This window comes from Gavia stellata, chromosome 13 (assembly GCF_030936135.1).
Source record: "Gavia stellata isolate bGavSte3 chromosome 13, bGavSte3.hap2, whole genome shotgun sequence".
NCBI classification, from domain to species: Eukaryota; Metazoa; Chordata; class Aves; order Gaviiformes; family Gaviidae; genus Gavia; species Gavia stellata.
Genome location: NC_082606.1, coordinates 2,037,966 through 2,058,073, shown reverse-complemented (window position 1 = coordinate 2,058,073; position 20,108 = coordinate 2,037,966). Strand labels below are relative to the sequence as shown.

Sequence of the window (20,108 nt, the reverse complement as noted above, 5' to 3'; positions counted from 1 at the left end):
TAATATCCACCTCAGAGGTAGACATTAGACAACTACATCATTTCAGAGATTTGGGCTTGAATTGAAAATTCAAGTACCTTCAATTCTTCAGCTGCATTTCAAGTAATTCATGATTCTCCACAGTGATTTCTTTGCATTAAAGCTCCAAGAACATCTTACTTCAGTCCAGGCACCAGGACACTTCCCTAAAGCACAGGTTTGATGCCCCGAGGTTCAATTCTCTCTTCAGCTTAAGCCTTCCATTTTTCCCTAATATTCTAATCACCAAAACATTACAGAGGAGGCAGGAAGCAGCAATCAGTCACGGTTTGTGATTCAGCACATCCCCAGTTCCTGTACTTCACGTTTTCCTCTGTGTATTCAATCTACATTAAGTGTGCCCCAAAGAGGTCCCAACTTCAATTTTGGCACTTCCTTCTCTGATCTAAGGAGAAATGCGTCAGCAGGGTCAGACACTTGGTTCAGCTGATGGAGCACTTATGCATGGTCACCGATCTCCAATTAAGGCAACTGGCAGGGCTGCGTTTCACACGCTTCAGTCATCTCCAGAGTTTGGGAACAACTGCTGCTGGATCAGGCATCTATCAGATCAGGACTCTGATCTCCAGTTAGAGCGGTCTTCAATTTCACACTGAACACCTTGCCCGTGTCCTGTGACAGAGCTAATGCACAGTCCACCTCCTGGGCCAAAACCCTAGCCGTCTGAGTATCTTTTGTCTCCAGTCAACGTGAGATATTTTAACAACCTCCTATAGAAAATACAATTCTAGGTTTACAATGCTTCCAAAGACTCGATACCTCATGGAAAGGAGGATGCAAAAATTGGTTGGGAGGGGAGATGAAAGTCCGCTTTCTTTCTATTTCCGATTCCCTTAAGAAAAAAATACTGCTTTGGCTTACAGTCTTACAGAAAGCTCTTCAACTTGGCGAGGAAGACCAGTTTTGAAAGAACCATTAGTAAGCAGGTCAGCCTCTTCCCAATATCAAGACACCACATATCTTTCTCCAGCCTGCAGCACCTGCAAAGAACTAATCAAATCTGACCTTGCCTGCCCATACATCCCCCTCTCAATGCCAGCAAACAAGTATTTCCCCCCCCATCCCATCAGCAGCAGCAAGTTAAATCCAAATAAGGTGGCACCTACCTAGGAAACCCCCCCACATTTGACCATAGTGCAGTCATTTACACTCAAGACCAGCAAATGTACTCCCAGCAGACAACTGTCCCTGTAGCTAAGCACACAGGTAAGCCTGAAGTTAGCGTCTTTACAAGGCATATATTAAAGCTCATCACAAAGCAGACCAAAAAAAAAATAATCTGCTGTCCACCAACAGATAGAAGAGAACCAAGACTTTCTGCTGGGGAAAGAAGTTACTAAAAATGTGGGACTAAGCCTGTAATACAACACCTAACCAAAACGCTTCTGGCTAGACGGTCTTATCCCGCAGCATTCCCAAAAAGTCCCAAACCCACGGCAGTGTTCTCACAACACTACCTACCAACAAGGCTTAAGGGTTAATTTCACTGCTGGTTCATGTGTTTCTTGATGCAGTTCACATACTTCAGATCTTAATTTTCAAGGCAGTGGATTTTGAAGGTAGTGATGAATTCTGGCACTGCAGCATACACGAGGCTTTGCCACCGCTCTTCAATGTTAGCTCAGGGATTTAACTCAACCAAGTTATTTTGTTTGCCTTCAGGATTACTTATATCTAGAAAATTTTAGCAAGTGAATTCAGCGCAGTCCCATTATAGGCAGTATTTGTTTAATAAAGAGTCATGGATAAATATTAACTCCACAAAAGGTTTCCAGCCTTCAAATTGTTCTTACATGCAGCACGATCAATGTAGGACATCCTCCGTTTGAAAAGAGCAGACAAACCGCTGGGTGTGATGTTTGCAAAGAAAATAGTTTTGAAGACAAATGCTATGATGCAACTTTAACACTGGCATTTGTGATCAGCTAAATGCCTATGAAAATACCAGAGGTATTTGTAATGGTGGGCTGTTTTTAGGGGTGCATATCCACGTCAGGAACTTGACTTTACCACTTGCATCAGGCACTTCTATTTTTACCAAATCTCTGTAAAAGCTACTCTGAGCCATGATACCTACTGCCCTACACCAAGAAATATGGAGAGAAAGTCACCAGCAACTGCTTTTCACCTGGAATTACCTATCCCCTCTAAATACCAATGAACAACCATTTCCTTCGCAGGCTTTCAGTAGTTTCCCAATAACAGACAGAAAATAAGTGATTTGACATCATGTGTGGCTCTGGACTAAAGGCTAGTGATAAAGGTAACTCAAATAAGATGCATAGATTGGAGTCCTTAACCAATTTAAAACATTTCCAAAGCACCAATATACTGCAAAGCATGCAGGTGTTTGCATTCTGGCACAAGAGCCACAGCTCATATTAAATGGTTTCCCTCTCAGAAGTGCCTGCTCTCTCCTATGCTTACACAGGAGAAGCAAACAAGGCAGCCGAGAGACTCAGCCAGGGCCACGGAGAGGAGAGAGAAAACATAAATCTAAGAAAAAAGGCTAAGTTTTGCCTTTTTAACTCTGCTGCACTCAATTCTTACAGTATTCACTCCGCTCTTTGGGATTGCCACCCGTAAACCTCACCAGTGCTGAGGAGTAACAGGGTATCGGGTATTCCTCCTTCCCCGTGCTGTTTTCTTTTAATGCATTTGCTTTCCTTTGCTGTGCCAGGATGCGCTGACCAAGTAATTTCCACAATTGTTTGCATGTACGTGTCTCCGACTCAAAATCATGCTGTCACTGGGCAGTAAGAAAATACGAAAATGCAGAAGAAAAGCTGGATCTCCCTGAAAATACACAGTCGCAATGGGTACTGCAGAGTAAAGTCCAACACCTCTCTAACTGCTCCACCACTCCTTCTGCAAATACACCAAGGGCCCAGTCAGAAGACTGCTCCAGCTCCTTCCATGCTTAGGAACGACTTAATTCCTATTACCACGCCTTTTTTTCCACTTGTTCAAGCATCAACACAGACCATCCGTTTAAGCAGATCTCCCTTTGCCCTCCCTGTCGAAGGATTCACAGGCAGCAGCTGTAACGCCCTTTCCCAACACAGCAGATAAGCTTCTCGCACGACATTTCTCCACTTCCTCATCCCAGCAAACCTTCTCAACCACTGGTTCCCATTTCCATTCAGCCTTCTTGAACCCAAGGAGGCCAAAACAAATGCAATCCTGGTTAAGATTTCACTATGATCTCACATAACCTCATACAACTTCACCTGCGTTACTCCTGCGGATCTAATGCATCCCAAATTATGCCTACCTTTCTTCAGAGCCCCTTTTCAATCTCTCTATTGATGAGACCTCTCATGACACTTTGTACTACTTTCATTGCTAGGATCCTCCCAGCTGTCTGGTTTTTTTTCCACGTACAATATCTGGATCCTCCTCTGAACCAAATGCCTCCAAACAGATTTGTGCCAAGACATTCATTAACACTAACATTCATCCCAAAATTAACTGATAAGGGATTTATTAACAGGTTCCATCTCGTCTGCTACTTTCCTTTTGAGCAAAGTAACTCCGTACGCACCATACTAATGGCTGAACCCAATGTATGCTACGTATTTTATATCATATAGTTGCATGCTATTATCTCTGCTGTGAAATGTGGGAGAAAAACCCTTTTAATTCCCTCCTTGCTTCCTTCACTACTCCAGCGTTTTTGCTTTTTCCTCAAGCCATCCCTCAACTTCTCACTATTAAAGGGTTGCCTCTTGGTAGCTCGGTCCTTATTTTCATCTTAGGGAGGAGCACAGCACCTTCAACAGCCTTTTAAATCCTTTATCCTCTTGTCCCTTTGCAATGCAAATATTCAGTAATTCTACGCTTCTGATACTCAAGAAATGTTATGCTCTAGTCAACACTAGACTCTTTGCTCAATATAGCTGACTTAAACAACTGGTTCTATTAGTTTTTCAAAAATTCATTCCCTTCATCACAGAGAAAGTTGTTTTCGCTGCTACTTTAAAATGAACTGACACATCAGTGAATTATTTTCAAGTTCTTCTATAATTTCTTCACTGCTTACCAACATCAAGTCCATAATAGTATCAGGTCTTTTTGGCAGAGGGATCAAGCTGTCAGCTTCTTTATTTCCTCAAAATTTCCTCCTGCTGTTGGTAACTGCCTAATCACAATCTTCTAGACATAATCAAATCCTATCCAAGGGAGTATTAAAGATAACAGCCTTTTCACTGAAAAAAAAAATGCTTCTAGTACACACTTCGGGTTATTTACTTTAGTGAAAGGGCATTTGTGAATGTCAGAGAATCAGTTACTCACAGTAAAAGGTATCTTCATACCAAAAAGCCTGCCATACACAATTTTTCACCTGGTCAGCCTCTGCTGACTAGTGTTAAGCCCTTGCCCAAAGAAAGGAAACAGCCAGGTACCTACAGAGCGGAGTCAGACCCTGAATGCCAAGGGGAAGAGGCAATCTGAGCTAGCAGCCAAGCCACCGGGGCCGTCCCGGCATCCGTCCTCTGCTCAAAGGGAAGGCAGACATGCAGCCACCAAGATAAGCACCTACAAGGGACCGCAATACCTCTGTCTGTACCTCCAGGGACTAAATCGAGCCTTTGGTTACATGCTGAATTACTTTTCTCTACAAAGAAAATAATAAAAAAATGACTGGGGGAAGGCATATAAAGCAGGAACGCTGCATTTGAGTCTCTTCTTCATGAGTAGCTTCATCCCCAAAGTTCCCCTCAGAAGGGACAGACAGTATCAGACATGGTACAACTGGAAGGTAATCAAGATAAAGTTTTAAGCCAGAGCACTTCCTTCACTTATTTCTGGAGTTACCTGGTCAATCTGTACCTACTAGTCTGTCTCAATTAACCAAACTTGTGAAAGAGGAAAACAAAATATTTAACATCTTTATTTGCCAAAACACATCTGGCACATCAGCAGCTGAACTCGAATGAATACTTCCTCCAGTACCCACTTCCATCCTACAAACAAATCCCCCCCCAAAACACCAATTTTGCTTTTGGACACAGTCAAATACTTAGTGCTTCACCAGCGGATAGGGCAGTTTTTCAGTTGTGGCTATTACTTCATTGTAAGTGGAATAAATACCTGTAACATATCTGCCCTCTTCATAATGCCATGCAATTACTCCATAACAAAGCCGACACGGACAATAAATAACCCACTTACTAAAAATATGTATAACAATATAAAAAAGCAACGAAGAGGTTCTCATGATTTAAAACATGGAAATTTTCATCTCACGAGCTCAGACCTCAAACTCAACGCTTATCAAAAAAGAAGCCACTTGGTTTATCTGCTTTACTACAGGCAAAGTTTGATAAGGCTGCCTGTTAGGTCATGCTGACTCAAGATGAGCTAAGGTAAAACAGACACTGGCTAGGTACTGTAAACATATGCCATTAGGCAACCGAATTCAAGCTCTGACTTGGTTTGAAATCAAGCACCTAAAATTGCACCCAAACATTACATCTTAGCAAGTGTTAAACCCACCCAGACTGCAGGCAACAACAGGAATTGCCTGGGAAGTCTTCCTAATGGTTATTAGGAGTAGAAGAGGCCAAATTTATACCAGTTCAACTGTTTAGAGTCCCCTAGGAAAAAAAAAATAATACATATATAAGTCTCCAACATGAACGTGGATTCGCTTGGTGTGAAAGAACACCATGTGTAAGCGCTTTTGCTTGGCACCTGTGAGAAGAGCAATAGCAGCAGTTACCTGCTGGCTCCCCAGCACGAGCAGACGCTCCGGCCCCAGGGTCAGGCCCTGCCTGGGTTCAGCCCGCACGGCGCTGGGTGCACGCCGACAGGCAAGCCAGCACGCAAGTTCAGCTATTAGCGAGCTGGAGATTTCAGACACAAGACTTTTTTGGGTCAGACACTGAGGACACAGTGGATGGACAGTGTTACTGTCAAGTAAAATGTAAGTTTTGGGGGTTTTCCCTTAAAAAAATAAAGTTGTGTTTAAATTTATTTTCGCCTGCTTAGAGCATGCCTCTCCACCTCACCATGAATGCTTCCCAGTGTTTTTCAGCTCGTTTACACTAGCATAACGCTGCAATAAGATTTAGTGGACACACGCAAAGTCAAGCAAGTCTCAAAAGTGATCTCTGCTTTGAAAGAATAACGAAGTCTAAATTTGGGCTTAATCAGCTCGTCACGTTCGTCTGAACAAGAACGACCTCTATTTTATTGAAAAGATGTGATGTGCAGCTAGCTCATGGCATCATTTCCAGCTCTCCATCAGCATTTCAAGCTGACTGGTTTGCACCCTGGCTTCTGAAGTGACCACCTGCCTCCCACCCTTGCCTTCACCTACTACCACAGCAATCACAAAATCTTCTTGAACATCAAGAGCCAGCTCTCAGCCTCTTCCCCAGCCTCCTGCTCTCGGTTTAACACAGCTGAGCGTCAGTGGAGCGGTGCAAGGGCTTCGTGGAAGCTATTTGGTGAGGAAGTGACAGAAAGCAGCACCAGCTACTTGAGAGAAAAAAAATGTTTTAATGTTTTTCTAATAGAACAGGACATCAGCACCAAAACTGTGACTAGTGAGTGTGCAATAGGTCTGCATAAGCAAGGGTCACATATTACATTAGTCACAGGGGTAATCCTATAGAATTAAGATAAGTATTTTAATGAATACGTACCAAGAGTAAATGTTTACCTGTGGAATTTGTAAATATTTACGTGTACTTAAATTGTTTTGGTTGGAAACAGTAAAAGCCTTAACAATAATACCTCACACAAGTGGCTGACACCCCCCTTTGAAAAAACCCACAGCCCCATTTTTTTTATTTTAAATTGATGGCAGCCTTAACAAACAACCTTTCAGTGAGAAGGGAAAAAACCTATTGAATAACAGATGACATTTCAGTACGCTTATGTAGAGGTATCTTTAAGTGAGATGGAGATAGCCAAGGAGAGTGAACTTAAGCCTGACCAAAAGAACCAGCACAAGAAAAATCTAATAGAAAGAAGTGAACAGACATACGTTAGAGAAGGAACTAAATCAGAATGCTTAACAGTTGTAGTCAGAGTTAAATAGCCTCAATGTGACTATATTTCTAACACAAAGCTTTCGTACTTCCAACATTAACTAGAAGAGGTCAGTCTCAGAAAAGAAAGCAAAGACTAGAAAGCTTAAAAAAATATAATCACTTCATGAAAAAAAAAAATCTAGGCCAAACAAAACATAAGAGATACCCAAACGCCATCACTAACTGAAAATGTTACACAAAGGGGGCTAAAGGTGTCCTAAATCCATTATCCCAGGAGAGTGGAAATATTTGAACTCCAAAACTATCTACCAGCAGACTGAAAATCTGTTGCTTTTCCCACACTTGCACCCTGCGTGAAAGAGCACCAAACTACAGGGGCTGAGCCCACAGCACAGAGCACCTACAGGCTGTTAACTTGTGTTTATCAATTCAACAGTACTACCAAGAGTTGTTTCTGCACGTGGTTTTACAAAGCACCCTATCTTCTCATACCCTGATCATCAGGCAAAGGAAATGGTAATCGAGAGAAGGCCCAACAAACCATCCTACTAGGCACGGAGTCCTTCCGCCCTCACGCCCAACACACCCACTTGTGTGTCTCTTAATAGTTGTTAAGACCAGCAAAAACCATAACAACCAGTAAGATTCTGTACTGCCTTTATGCTGCGCCTGGTCCAGACCGATTCTCCCCCACCTTCTAGAAGTAAACTGAATTCTCCAGCTCCCTCACACTCGCTTCAACAGCAACACTGGCGTTGAAAAAAAAAAGTGCATTATCACCGTAGCTGTATTTGACCTCCACTGTATAATAACGTACTATAAAAAGTAACTTTACCAGCAATGTTCCCCAAGAGCTGGGAATCAAAGGTGAGAAGTAACCATAAAATGTTCTTCTCTGAGGGGGAGGGAGAGGCAAGACTCAAGCCTTTATTTACACACACAGTCTAAAGAAAACCTAGAAAAGCTGCAAAGATAAAGGCAAGGAAGGGAGATGCACTTTTACCAGTACCCTTTATCAGTCAAGAACAACTTACAGCTCAGTAGGACTAACAAATAAACACATCAGGAGTATGCACGCTAGCATGACATGCAAGAGCAACTAACCCCATACCCAAAACAGCTGCAAGATAACAGGAACTTGTTCCTGCTTGCTTTTTTCCAGAGCCTGTGAAAACCCTGTGCCTATATGTGTTCAAACTGGAAGGCACCCCTTCCTTCAAGGGGCAGCTAACTTCCAAAACATCTCTGAACTCTGACAGGTATTAATAATATTAAAACAAGGAGTCACTCTTAGCTGGGGAAGGCTGCTAAAGGGGGAAACACTTAGAGGTTACACAAGACATCCTCCTGCCACATACTGTGCATTCATCCATTCGCACATTAATCCAATAATAAGTATTTCTTGCGGGTCTGAAGCAAAATGTGGCTGCATGCTAAAATGGCTGCTTACCTCTCCATCAGCTTCTCTTTATCCCAGTTGAAATGGCTAAGCAGTATTCGAGTAATAGTCGCTGGATTCTAGAGAAAGAAAAGAAAAATAATACATGAGTAACTGCTTGGCCAAGTTGGTACGCTGTTATGAGAACACCAAGCAGAGTTCTAAACAAGCAAATGGGGAAATCAGTGTGTCTGCTAACATGACCTGTGCAGACAATACGCGTTAACTAACATATAATGGAAAACAGTTTGACTTGACAGATAGAAAAATTTAAAAAACTCTATAAAGCAAAACATCTCCATAAAATGAGACTATGGTTGAAGACTTAAGGAACATGTTAGGTACTGCTACCACAACAGATACTCAAGTGCCAACATCTCCGTGTCCAGTGTGCTTACACAGTGTAAGCCCGAGATGTTCGTAAAACAGAGGAAGGGCTAATTGCCATCCGTCCCATCCATTTTTGCCACAAGCTCCACACTATTTGCAGAACAAGAATATTCCTTGTTTGTCCCAACCCTGACCGCCAAAACACATGGGCTGAAAACTCTCCCAGAAAGTAACCGGCTGCCAGCGTAAGATGACAATGTCCTTTGAAATCTCCAGGTGTTCCCAAAGCACCCCAAGATTCAGAAAATCATATGCAACTGTACAACTACCAAAAGAAATACAACCTGGGAAGGTCAGAAATAGGACCTGAAATAAGAACTGGGTTTCACTTGTACGCAAGTTTTTCTTCCAACTAAATCTATCTCATCAGCCAAGAGTTTGGTTATATGAGCTGAGAAACATAACAAAACAATACGGGTTCAGAAACAGGTTTTAGCTCCCTAAATCCAAACTCTCTGGGCTCAGTTTTACGACCATTTACATGCAACAGAGGCAAGAGCGAGTGCCCTGACAGTGGCTATGTGTACTTCACCATTTCACACCAAAATGGAAGTTTGCCTTAGGGCAAATTTTCAGTGGCCGCAATGAAGCTGTTGAAAAGTAGGACATAAACTAGCAACGTGATTTTCTGAGCCCACAGGCTATAGCTACAACTTGAAGCTGCCAAAAGCCAACGCTGCCACCCAAAGCAGTGATCCCACCCCAACCTTACCCTCAGCCGCACGCTTGCCTGTCCTGCGCTCACCAATCCATACTAGTACAGCCATCTTCTGCCGCAACGCTGCAAACCACTGGTTCCAAAATGGATCTTTTTTCATCTTTTCCTTTAAGTTGCTTTTTCACTGAATCAGTTCCCCAATCTGTTTGATTGCCTGACCACACAAACAGCTGCATTAGCACAAGGGAGAGGGCAGGAGGGGACAAGCAGGACAGCATCTTTCAGCAGGGACCCCAACAAAACGTTCACTGAAACAAAGCCCGAGGGTCAAAACACAAGCATAAAGAACTAGTCTTGTGGTTTATACTATAAAAATTGACACTTCTTCCCCCCCCCCCGCAGTGTGTTCTTATACTCTTCTGATCCCTAGGTTATCTCAGTTATGATACCAGCTCCTATAGTCAGTACAAATTTTGTTTTTTAAAAAAGTTTCCATGGTCTAGGACAAGTCTTGCTCCAAACTGGGAAATCTCCTGCTAAACATACCAGGTAGATAGCACATATAGGTTTCTCCACGTAATCCTTCCAGCACTCTCACATCTATAAAGTACATTACTCGAGCCCCTCACTCCTGCCATGCTCTAGAGTTGCAAATGAGTTTCAGACACTAAAGCGTCCAGCTCTTCTCAAGCACAAGGATTCTTCACTCAGCCCAGAGATCTGCCAGATGTACAAAGAAACAGTATTTTCTTCATTTCTCAAGCAATAGCATGAAGAGGGCTCTACATTAGCCTGAAGTCTTGTCCTATCTTCTGCTACAGCAGCCCACCTGGGCACTGTATTAAGGCTTCTGGGAATACTTATTAATCACTTAATAGGCTAAGAGGCAACTGAAGTAGTGGTCTCTGGCTGACTTTTCTTTTTAAAGAAGACAGACAGGTTCCCCCTGCACTGAAGGATAAGTTATGCCTTATTAATATGGAACTAAAGTGGTCTGCAGTGATTAGCAAGTGCGACAAGGCAAATCCACCAAATACCTCTCACCGAAGGACACGTGGTTGTGAAGAACAAGAGGGTCTCATTTTGTTTGTGGCTTCTCCATTTTCCCAACAAAGTGGCACTGCAGCTTTCCAAAACAAGTTTCCCTACATCAGGACCCCTCCCCCAAGCATCCCAGCTCCACAAAAAGAAAGCTGTTTTCCCGCTGCGACGGCAGTGTACGAAACAGCAAGTTATTTAGGATTATACTCCCGAGATCAGCACAGTTGGCTCGGTGTATTAGAACACAAATATGGTGTGAAGGGTAGCTTTTACCGGCTTGTTGGGCTTTAGCTTCCTCTAGCTACAGCAGTATTTGTTCAACGGGTTAATTTAAAAAAAAAAAAAACACGAAACACCAGCAGCATGACAAGCTCCTACCAGAAATAGCTGGGCTGCCCGCTTTCTCTGCTTGCCACATCCAAGATGTAGTATTTAAAACTTAACTAGTTGTTTCACTGATACAGAAGGCAAGGATTACTTGTACGCAGTATGGACAGCAATACAACATGAGCCAACATTACCCAGGGAGGACTGAAGACAGGGAGGGAGGCAGCACTAAGAGGCTTGGTTTGCATAACGTAAACCATGGTTAAATACAGATGCAAAACCTCTGGCGTTAAGGATTGTTCTAATTTAAGGCAAGGCACACCACCAAGGTACCGGGTAACAGCTCCTCCACATTAATTGCTTGCATGCATACACTTACCTTGCAATTATTTGGGAGCAGCTTTGGAGGTGTAAATCACAGCATCTATCACAATGAGAGGTTAGCTGCTGCACAGCAGCTATGTCCTGTAACTCGGTCATATGGGGTTAAAACGGCATCAAAATAATTCAATGTTTCAACCTCTGTTTTGACACTAGTTCTGCTACAGCCCCGAATCAGCTCTGCCGCTGCTGTACGAGACCTCAGCAATCACTTTGGACGCCCGCTCTGCCCAGCGCTGCTAAAGCTAACAGAACATTTGACCGCCACCAGGTTACGTAGCACTGGTATGTTATAGTTTCTGTTCTGAAACTGGATGGGTTTCTCATTTGGCACACAGGATTATTGTCTATGACTCTTTACACCACAAAGATTAGTTACAAACGGGCTACGATGCTGCTTAGACGGGATTACTACCTAGGCTTGAAGCTGCAGCAGGGACAAGCGTGCTTTTACAAAGGGTATTTTCTGTTTACAAAGAAAAATTCTAATAGGTAAACCAGCCAGAAACAGACAGCAAGGGAAAAGCAAACGCGTTCAAACACTCCATTTTCCTCCCAACGTGGTTTGATGAGAACTGAAAGAGCAGATCTAATTTGCAACAGCCTCCTATTAAATTTGACACGTTGAAGCTGAGGAAGATCGCCTAGAGCTCAGGGCAGCGAGCCTGTTGATACCCAGATAAGATCGAAACCCGCGGAAAGCAGCCATTTTGTTGAAATCCTCAGAGCACTTCAAAAGACTTGCTGTCACAACTATCTCGCTAACAAAACAGTCATAATAAAGCTCTGCCCAGAGAGAAACGCAGTCAGTCCTTCAGCAGTGATTTTTTAAGTTAACAAAGCAGCCAAGTCCCAAACGTGCTTCAAACAGATCCCACTTCACCACTGCTTTTCACCGGAGGTATTTACATTTACTATCGTTATCTACGTTGACATGCTCGAGCGCACTAATGCAAGCTGGAGATACAGGGTTGGGAAACCCTGCAAAGGTCAGGACTTCTCCAACGAAGCATTATTAATTGCAATAAAACTCCTTAATTTAATAGAATTTAATTGAACTGGAAGCTTGGTCACTAATATCTGACTTAAATTCTTTTTGCTGTCAAAATAAGAAAGTATGAACTGGAAGGAGGAACCTGGATGCACTTAAAAGCATAAATGAATTATAAATTAGATTATTAGGACATTAGCTTAAATCCGAATTTCCAAGCAGTGTAATTTGCTGAATGACAGTTTGCAGTACTTGATCCATTCATGTTTTCATCCATCAAGATGAGCTGCACCGTTAATTCTTGCCGTTATTACTGACAAAAGCATATTTTAGAGTTCAGCTTCTCATCACATGCCGGGAGTAAGCTCCTGTTTCAATTTCAGCATTCACTGCAAAAACCATTTAAGAACAACTTAAGCTCAGTTCTCAGCAAAATCCTTTCCCACCTCCTTGACACATGGTCTTGAGAAATTCATTTTGTTTCTTTCCATTTCATGGCTGGTTTTGGTTTTGTTTTCTAAACATGGCAGATTTAGGATGAAAACTATTGAAATTCAAACTGCAGCATCTATTTCCCAATAGCAGAGACTTTTTCAGACTCAGAACAGCAATACGAGTTTGATATTGCTTCCAGTTCGGTTTTCTACACAACTGCTTTCGCACTCGTGAAGCAACGGCTTTGCCCAAGCCTCACACATCTGTAAATGGTTCAAACTTCTTCAATAGCCACAGCTGTATTCCACAGGCACATAAATGACGCAAGACCGTATTTAAATTCACCAGCAGAAAAGCAGCACAAATGTTTGCTCCAGTAAAGTGGCACCTAGGGACAGCATGTCACGCCACCACCGTAAATATTTAATCAGCCCAAAACCCAGCCTTTCTAGTAGTATAGCACCAAGGGGAAATTCCAGCTGCCCTCCGAGCATGCGCAGGATCGAAAGCATCTCCAAAGCTCGTCACCATGCACACCACGCTGTGGAAGGAAGCATTAATAAAATAACCAACGCATCACATTTTATGATAGCAGGTAGAGCGAGAGCAACCTCACCATGAGAAGGCTTAGAAGATTGCTTGAGAAATTAAGAGACTTTTCGCTTGCTTCAGCTGTAGCTCTCACTGGTGGTCTGGAGAGCAGCATCATCAGATGTGCTGCATGTTTTTCCCCACTGCTCTCCAGACGATTGTAGGTGGTAAGAGGTGGTGTGCAGGCAGGCATGCCCTAAACCTCCAGACCAATACAAATAGGCAATACTCAAATGCATTAAGTGCCACCACCGAGCAGGAGCAGAAACCCCCCGTAAATCTTCAATTACTCCAAAACCCAACAGGTTTGCATACTGATGCTCCTTTCTGAAGGACAACAGCTCCTTCGCCACCCATGGCACAGAATAAGGGCAACCAACAAAACAGACCAGGCACCATACAGCTGCTTCCTTCGTCAGGTAATAACAAAGTGGACACCAGCCCGAAATTCTGCCATAACTAGGTTTTCTACTCTGTTTGATCATCATTGCTCTTCACTTCCATCTCTCCCAGCCCCGTACAGGTAACCTTAGATATAAACAAACAGGAGAAAGTGTTTTAGATAAGCTTTTAGCCTGAATCACATTACAGTAAAACCGTCATCGTAAGGTTCGCATTGTTTTGCAAGGACACCGAGCGACCTTCGTTTCATAGAATCATAGAATAATTTCGGTTGGAAGGGACCTTTAAAGGTCATATCGTTTGTGAAGACGCATTCACATTTATTCTTTTAGGAGACAATTACAGGAAATCTTACAAACAGAAAACTCGTTTCTAGCAGCTTAATAAAATTACCAGGAACCAAATATAGAAGATGAGATCCAGGTGTTTAGTACCTCCAGGACTTGATCTTCTAAAGATGTTATCTTCAAACTTTCTAGTTTTTAAACAACACTGACTGAGCACTCTGAGAAACTGCTGGAAAACTTTTGTGTAATCTAATATTCCCTAGCTCAATTACAGACAGAACATAAGAGGGCTGTTGTAAGAAGATGAGGACAGCGGCTAAACGGATCAGTCCACCACAGCCCATCCACAGTCTCCTCTTTTGCCATCCCCTGAGGCTTGGGAGAGAATCACAGCATGGCACGTTTCTGCCATTAGCCATCTCGTGGCTTACGGGGCCAGTATAACACGCATAGGTGGATCCGAGATACTTCTCACCCTCCAAACACCTGTTATAAATAATAACAGCAAAATCAGTGCTATTCAATCTCTATGCACCCACTAAGGGTATGGTCTTTGCATCCTACAGCCCCACTGAAGCCAAAGTAAGTGACTTTTCCGAATTACCCGGCTCTTAATCACCCAAAAATTTACCCGTTTCCTGCTACTGGCATTTCCAAGCAACTCCACACGAAGCCAGGCTACTTCCCTGCGACACTGCCAATCACCGCTGTCAACTGCTTGCTGTCCTTCGGCTGGCATCTACCACTTCACTGTAACTTCCCGCTAACACAAACAGTGGTTTCAGCTTTGATGTTGATCATCTCCTTAGCTTCCTACATCTTTCTTCATCTCATTAACTTCCCTTCACACATCACCTCTTGATTTTGAAAATTAAGTTTTACAGAATTACTGAATTAGTACCATTACGTGATGGCACCAAACGGCAGCTTGATGTTGTGATCTCAGTTTGTAGTAACCTACCTGCACTTTGCTGATTGTTTCTAGCTCTGATGAAGGCACACTCTTTTAGCGGAGGAAGATACTAAAAAGCAACTTCGGAGAAAACTCTATTACTTCAGTTAATTGGTTCAAGAGACAGAAATGAAGCAGTCATATGCTTTACATTTTCTCTGAGCCTTCTGGAAAGTTTTCAGGTTAATGATTAGGAGCCGCAACAAAGATCCATCGTCTAACAAAGCTTTTAAAATCAGAAAAAAAAAAAATACTAAAGCAACAACCCCGGGATGAATTAGCAAGTTTGGAAACGCAAAAACTGAATTCACACTGTAATACTTCTAAATAAAAGAAGGTTGGATGGATATGCCACGCTGCTGAAGTGTGCTGTGCAGCACTAGCTCTCAGGTGACTGCAGAAGCTCCACCACCAACTCAATGCAAGTTAAAAACTGCATGTGGGCTACAATCAGAGAAGGTATTTTCCAGTATTTCAGCTCTACTTGCTTCCATACCAGGAGATCTATGGTTTGATGCCAGGATACAGAGAAATGTTAACCTTTATTTTATACATCCAATTTGAAGAACATTTTGGCTTCTACTTCCTTTTGCTACAGTTCTGGATTATAAAGTCAACCCTTTGAAGAGCAAAGACCCATTAAGTACAGAGGCCCTGTGAATTCGAGCGAGTTATGCTGCTGTACACTCCTTGAGGACTATGGAACAAGGTCTCCAGACATACACACTTTCACAAATCATTTCTCACTTTTAATTCTTTTAGAATAAGGAGCACTATTACTTTACTGCCCACAAAGGCAGTATCACCCAAAGTATTTCCCTCCTCCTGGTGCCTCCCACCACGAGAAATCCCAACATACGAGCAACAGCTCAGCAAACCTGCGTAAGCAACAAACCACAGCTATAGTTTCTGGAGTTGCCATTGAGCGACTATAGCTAACATACTGAGAGAGAACCGGAGTGAGAGCACATGGGTGCCAGAGTACTTTTCAGAATGGGTTTATTCAATCCATTGCCTCCCACTCATGAATTTGCGAAGACTTGCCTTAAAAGAGTAGGAGAAGGTGATGGCATCATTTCCATATAATTCTTCCAGTTTACTATTTCAGTAGCTCCTCAATATCTCCCATTGCGGAGGAAGAAAACAGCGCACAGCACAGCAGCTAGGCTGTGGATGCGGTGATACCAAAAGCCCCATCTGTGACCCAAAAGAGTTGTGGCTACCCTGAATGTAAGGGACCTGCAGGTGCATCCAGGTAGAGTCTGGATCCCTGGTAATCACCAATTTCCCTGTCATGCCAAACCTCAGTCAACATCCAGTGCCTCACAGCATTGCTCCTGTTAGGATGAGGAATCAATGAAACAAACAGATGGCTGTTTGGAAAAAGCAGTAACAGACCTCTGTTTCCCCAATCATAGACTACATGTAGTCACCCTCCCTGCTCGTCCACAGAGTACTACTCACACAAGCAGTGTCCACAAAACATACGTCAGCCCCGTTCCCTCTTGACGTTACAGACCACTGCTCTTCCAGACCCCCAGGCTCCGTTTTTCCCCTTATATTGCACATGAACCTGCAGTAGAAAAATTCTCACCCCATTAGACTTCATTTTGACCTGCCAGATTTATATGGACAGGGCAGTAGTTATATACCACAAACAGATCCAACTCCATCAAATACAGAGAAAAACTGTTGGGGATGTTTGTGGTCTGGAGAAACCCAATGGCAGAAAGCAGCATCATTCGATACTTTTAGTCCAGACGGTCTCTCAGACCAACAGTCTCTAGACGACTAGAAAAGACACATGGGTATGGTTTCAATTCTGGTCTCAAACCAATATGAGAACTCACTAGTGCAGGGCTTTAAGAAAATACACTATGTTGGTTCAAGAGGAATGGAAAAGCACACTTCGCTACAGAAAGAAATGATGCTGAACAAAGGCAAAGGCATTTAGTGACTGGGCAATACGTACCAAAACCCCTCAGCTTAGCCCAAGAGCACATGTTGATCAGAACCAGGTAAGAAATCTCTTCCCTTGCACAAGATTTTAGAGACACCAAGGAAGACTCCAGAAACCCAAAACATCTTAGCTATGTACCAGCTCTATTTTTGCCTGTGAGTTAAAGTAAGAGCTACTTGGATTATTTTATTTGGAAATAGGGCAGGGCAGTATTTTTTCAGAGCCTGCTCCAAAGACGTTGCACCCCATTGCCACCAGACCAAGAAGCAGCAGCTTAGAAATTATTTATTTCAGCAGCAACACAAGCTCATGCAACCATTGGCTCCTGGACCTGCTGCTGACCGCTCAGCGATGGGGCCCGCTTGCTCGCACAGCTACAAGTGAAACAGATAGAGGAACTGACCCGGGTTAAGCGGGTAGCTGGTTTATTATAACCCGGATCAGGATCACCGTGCGGCCAGACAGCTGAGTTGGCACATCTCAGACAACGGGGACTTGCTTCCAAGAGATTTGTTTGTGAAATCAGTCTGTTGAGAGCCACATGTCAGGGACGTCAAAGTTAGGTCTTCCCCATGTCAACAGACTCTCCAAATCTTCTTGTCCCAAAGACTTCAAAGCATAACAGGGTATAATTCGATGCAAGTTACAGCCAGAGGTCCCACTTTTCTTCTCTGTTATCCCACCAGCAACTTAGCTTACATCTCAAAGCATCACCCAGAAAGATTGTTTCTCATCAAGAAGATGAATGCAACGGTTTGTCATCTTTCTTCCAAAAGCCTTCTCCATTTGCATGACAGATCTTGAGGGAGGTGGCTGCTCAGAACTGCAGTCCAGCTACTAGTCAGAGCAGGACCTAGCCCCATCTATATCATCATTAGTGTCTGGGGTCTACATTTAGCTGGGCTACCAAACAGAAGATTTTGATTTGCCAGTCTCTACAAAGATGTGTCCTCAACACAACCAAGACAGAAATACAAGGTGTTTGTTTTGGTTTGTTTTTTTTACAAAGTCTTTTATTAGTCAACATCGGAAAGAAGAAGTGGCATATGTCAGGTCAGCTACCCATCAAATTGCTGAAACAACCCAAAGCACTGCATTTGGTTTTCAGGAGAATGCTGTCAGTGACTCAACTTCTGAATGAACTGTGTATTTCTGGGAAAGCACAGGTCTGCCAAGGTGAGCTACAGAAACTGTCCTGTTTGCAGGCAGAAACAGACGGTAAAGGAATAAAGCTGAAAGATGAACGCTACTTTACAACTGCTTTTTCCTTTAAATCATTTTATAGAAGTCTGAAGTGTCTCAAAAAAACCACCCAAGCTTTCCCTGCTTTTTCTTCACTCAAATACGTATCGTACATTAATTTCAATCTTTCACCGCAGTCAGCATTGTACATTGCCAGATTCACCCACCAGGGCTGTACCTATTTCACGGGCTTGATGTATCTGTAGGAAACTGGCACTGTTCCTCCCCATCAGGTAGCAAAACTGCCATCTCTGCTAGCTCCGGCTTCCAGCAATTCAGACAATGTAAAGAACAGGTCGTTTCAACCCTGGCCAGTGAACTACTGTTGATCAGCAGTAGCTGGGACTTCTCCATGAATTTTACAAGCCCTTAGGATAACAGAACTTCACTTTTGCTGCTTTAAGCACTTTCAAAGCCTGGTCAAAAGGCACTCGATAGGCAGTGAGTCTTAGGAGGATGCTGCTAGCAGATCTGTGAAGGTATCAGCAGCTGTACTTCACCTTAGAAGGACATCCGTACAGCGCAAGAGTCAGCGCTGCACCAATCTTACAGCCACACGGAATGGTTCTGAGAATTTGCTTTCTTGATGGCAGTTTTACAAAAAGCATCTTACAGTACCAGTTGATCAACAGTATTCTCCATGTCCTTTTTGAAAAGGCCAAACCATCGCTTCATTCCTGAAGATCTGTTACCACGCTTCATTCACAAACATCTGCTGTAGCAGAACAGTATCTGACCGAAAAACATTATTCCACTCAAAAAACCCACCTGCAAAGTGCTTCCTAGAAGAGTATCCTATAGTATTTAGTGATGTCAAAAGACTATTTTTTCCTAGGATAACTTGAAGAAATAAAGATACCATTTGAAGCGTGTAGAAGAAATCAGGCAAACTCTGAGAGGATGAAAGTATTTTTCTGACACCCAACATCACAGCAATATTGGGAAGGGTAAATTCCTGATAACTTGTATTCTTTTTCCACAGACAATCTCCATAGCAGGTCTGTCTGTAGGCTCAAACGTGTGCCAAGAAAACAACTAATTGATTTTCCAGATTAATTTTTACAAGTTCTCTGGAAAGGTCTCTCAAATTGTCTTTTTCCTAGTCTCAAGGTCCTTCCAGATGATGATTAAAGAAAGGGTGTCCTCTTTAGATAGTCTGCCAGCAGAGGATCAGACCCCAAGGATGTTCAGCGTAAATATGTCTCTCAAATGCTGGTTAACTCTCAAATCGTTGGGTGATCTGTCTCCCACCTGATTTTGTTACTGGGCACTAATGAAGAACATCTATTCTATCACAGTATGCTGAAACACAAAGACAAATGAGTTGTTTATCACAGAAGAAAGATATAATTCAGCCAAACTGTACATCACCAAGACACCTTCCGCTGAGTTCATTCCTCAAAATCAGTTGTTTCCAGGATAGCCCCCAAGTGTGAAGAGAGCTTTACCCCAAAGCGCGCTGCCAGCACAAACGCATGGTTCTTCTCAGCCAACAGTCATTGCGGTGCTTGATTTCACAGCGTTTTCCTCTTAGACAAGAGTGAGAGCAAGAGGACAGGCTACCTGCAGCAGAAGACAGAGCTCTCAGACTCGCAGGTACTTGGGGGGGAATACTTACTATGCAAAAATCTTAAAATAACAACAGCTGTGTCCTGAATCCAGACTTCCACTTCAGAACACTATAATTAACACTTTCCAACAAATATGCAGACAGGGAGAAGAAAACGATAAGGCACAATAACTTCTTCCACGAGCACAACAAAGTAACACCCACAAAAATCAGTAAGTTAAAGATCTACCGCAAAAACTAAACGAAAGCCATCCCAATTAAAAACTTCTCTCATGGCGATGGCCAGGTTAGCTCAAATGTATTTTGATACACGGTCACTGGTGGCGTGCAACAGTTAACCCTTCAGAGACAGAATGACTGATGAGAAACACAGGCTTCGCTGAAGAATTTTTAGCCAGTG

The 20,108-nt window shown here is 43.0% G+C and overlaps 1 protein-coding gene across 1 annotated transcript in view; it reads right to left on the bottom strand.

Annotated features, from left to right (window-relative positions):
* Positions 1-20,108, bottom strand: part of ARIH1 (ariadne RBR E3 ubiquitin protein ligase 1) — a 61,908-nt gene that overhangs the window by 28,431 nt on the left and 13,369 nt on the right. The window contains exon 2 of the mRNA XM_059823764.1: positions 8,494-8,561. Coding sequence (XP_059679747.1) covers positions 8,494-8,561 — 68 coding nt within the window. The remainder of the gene's footprint in view (positions 1-8,493; positions 8,562-20,108) is intronic.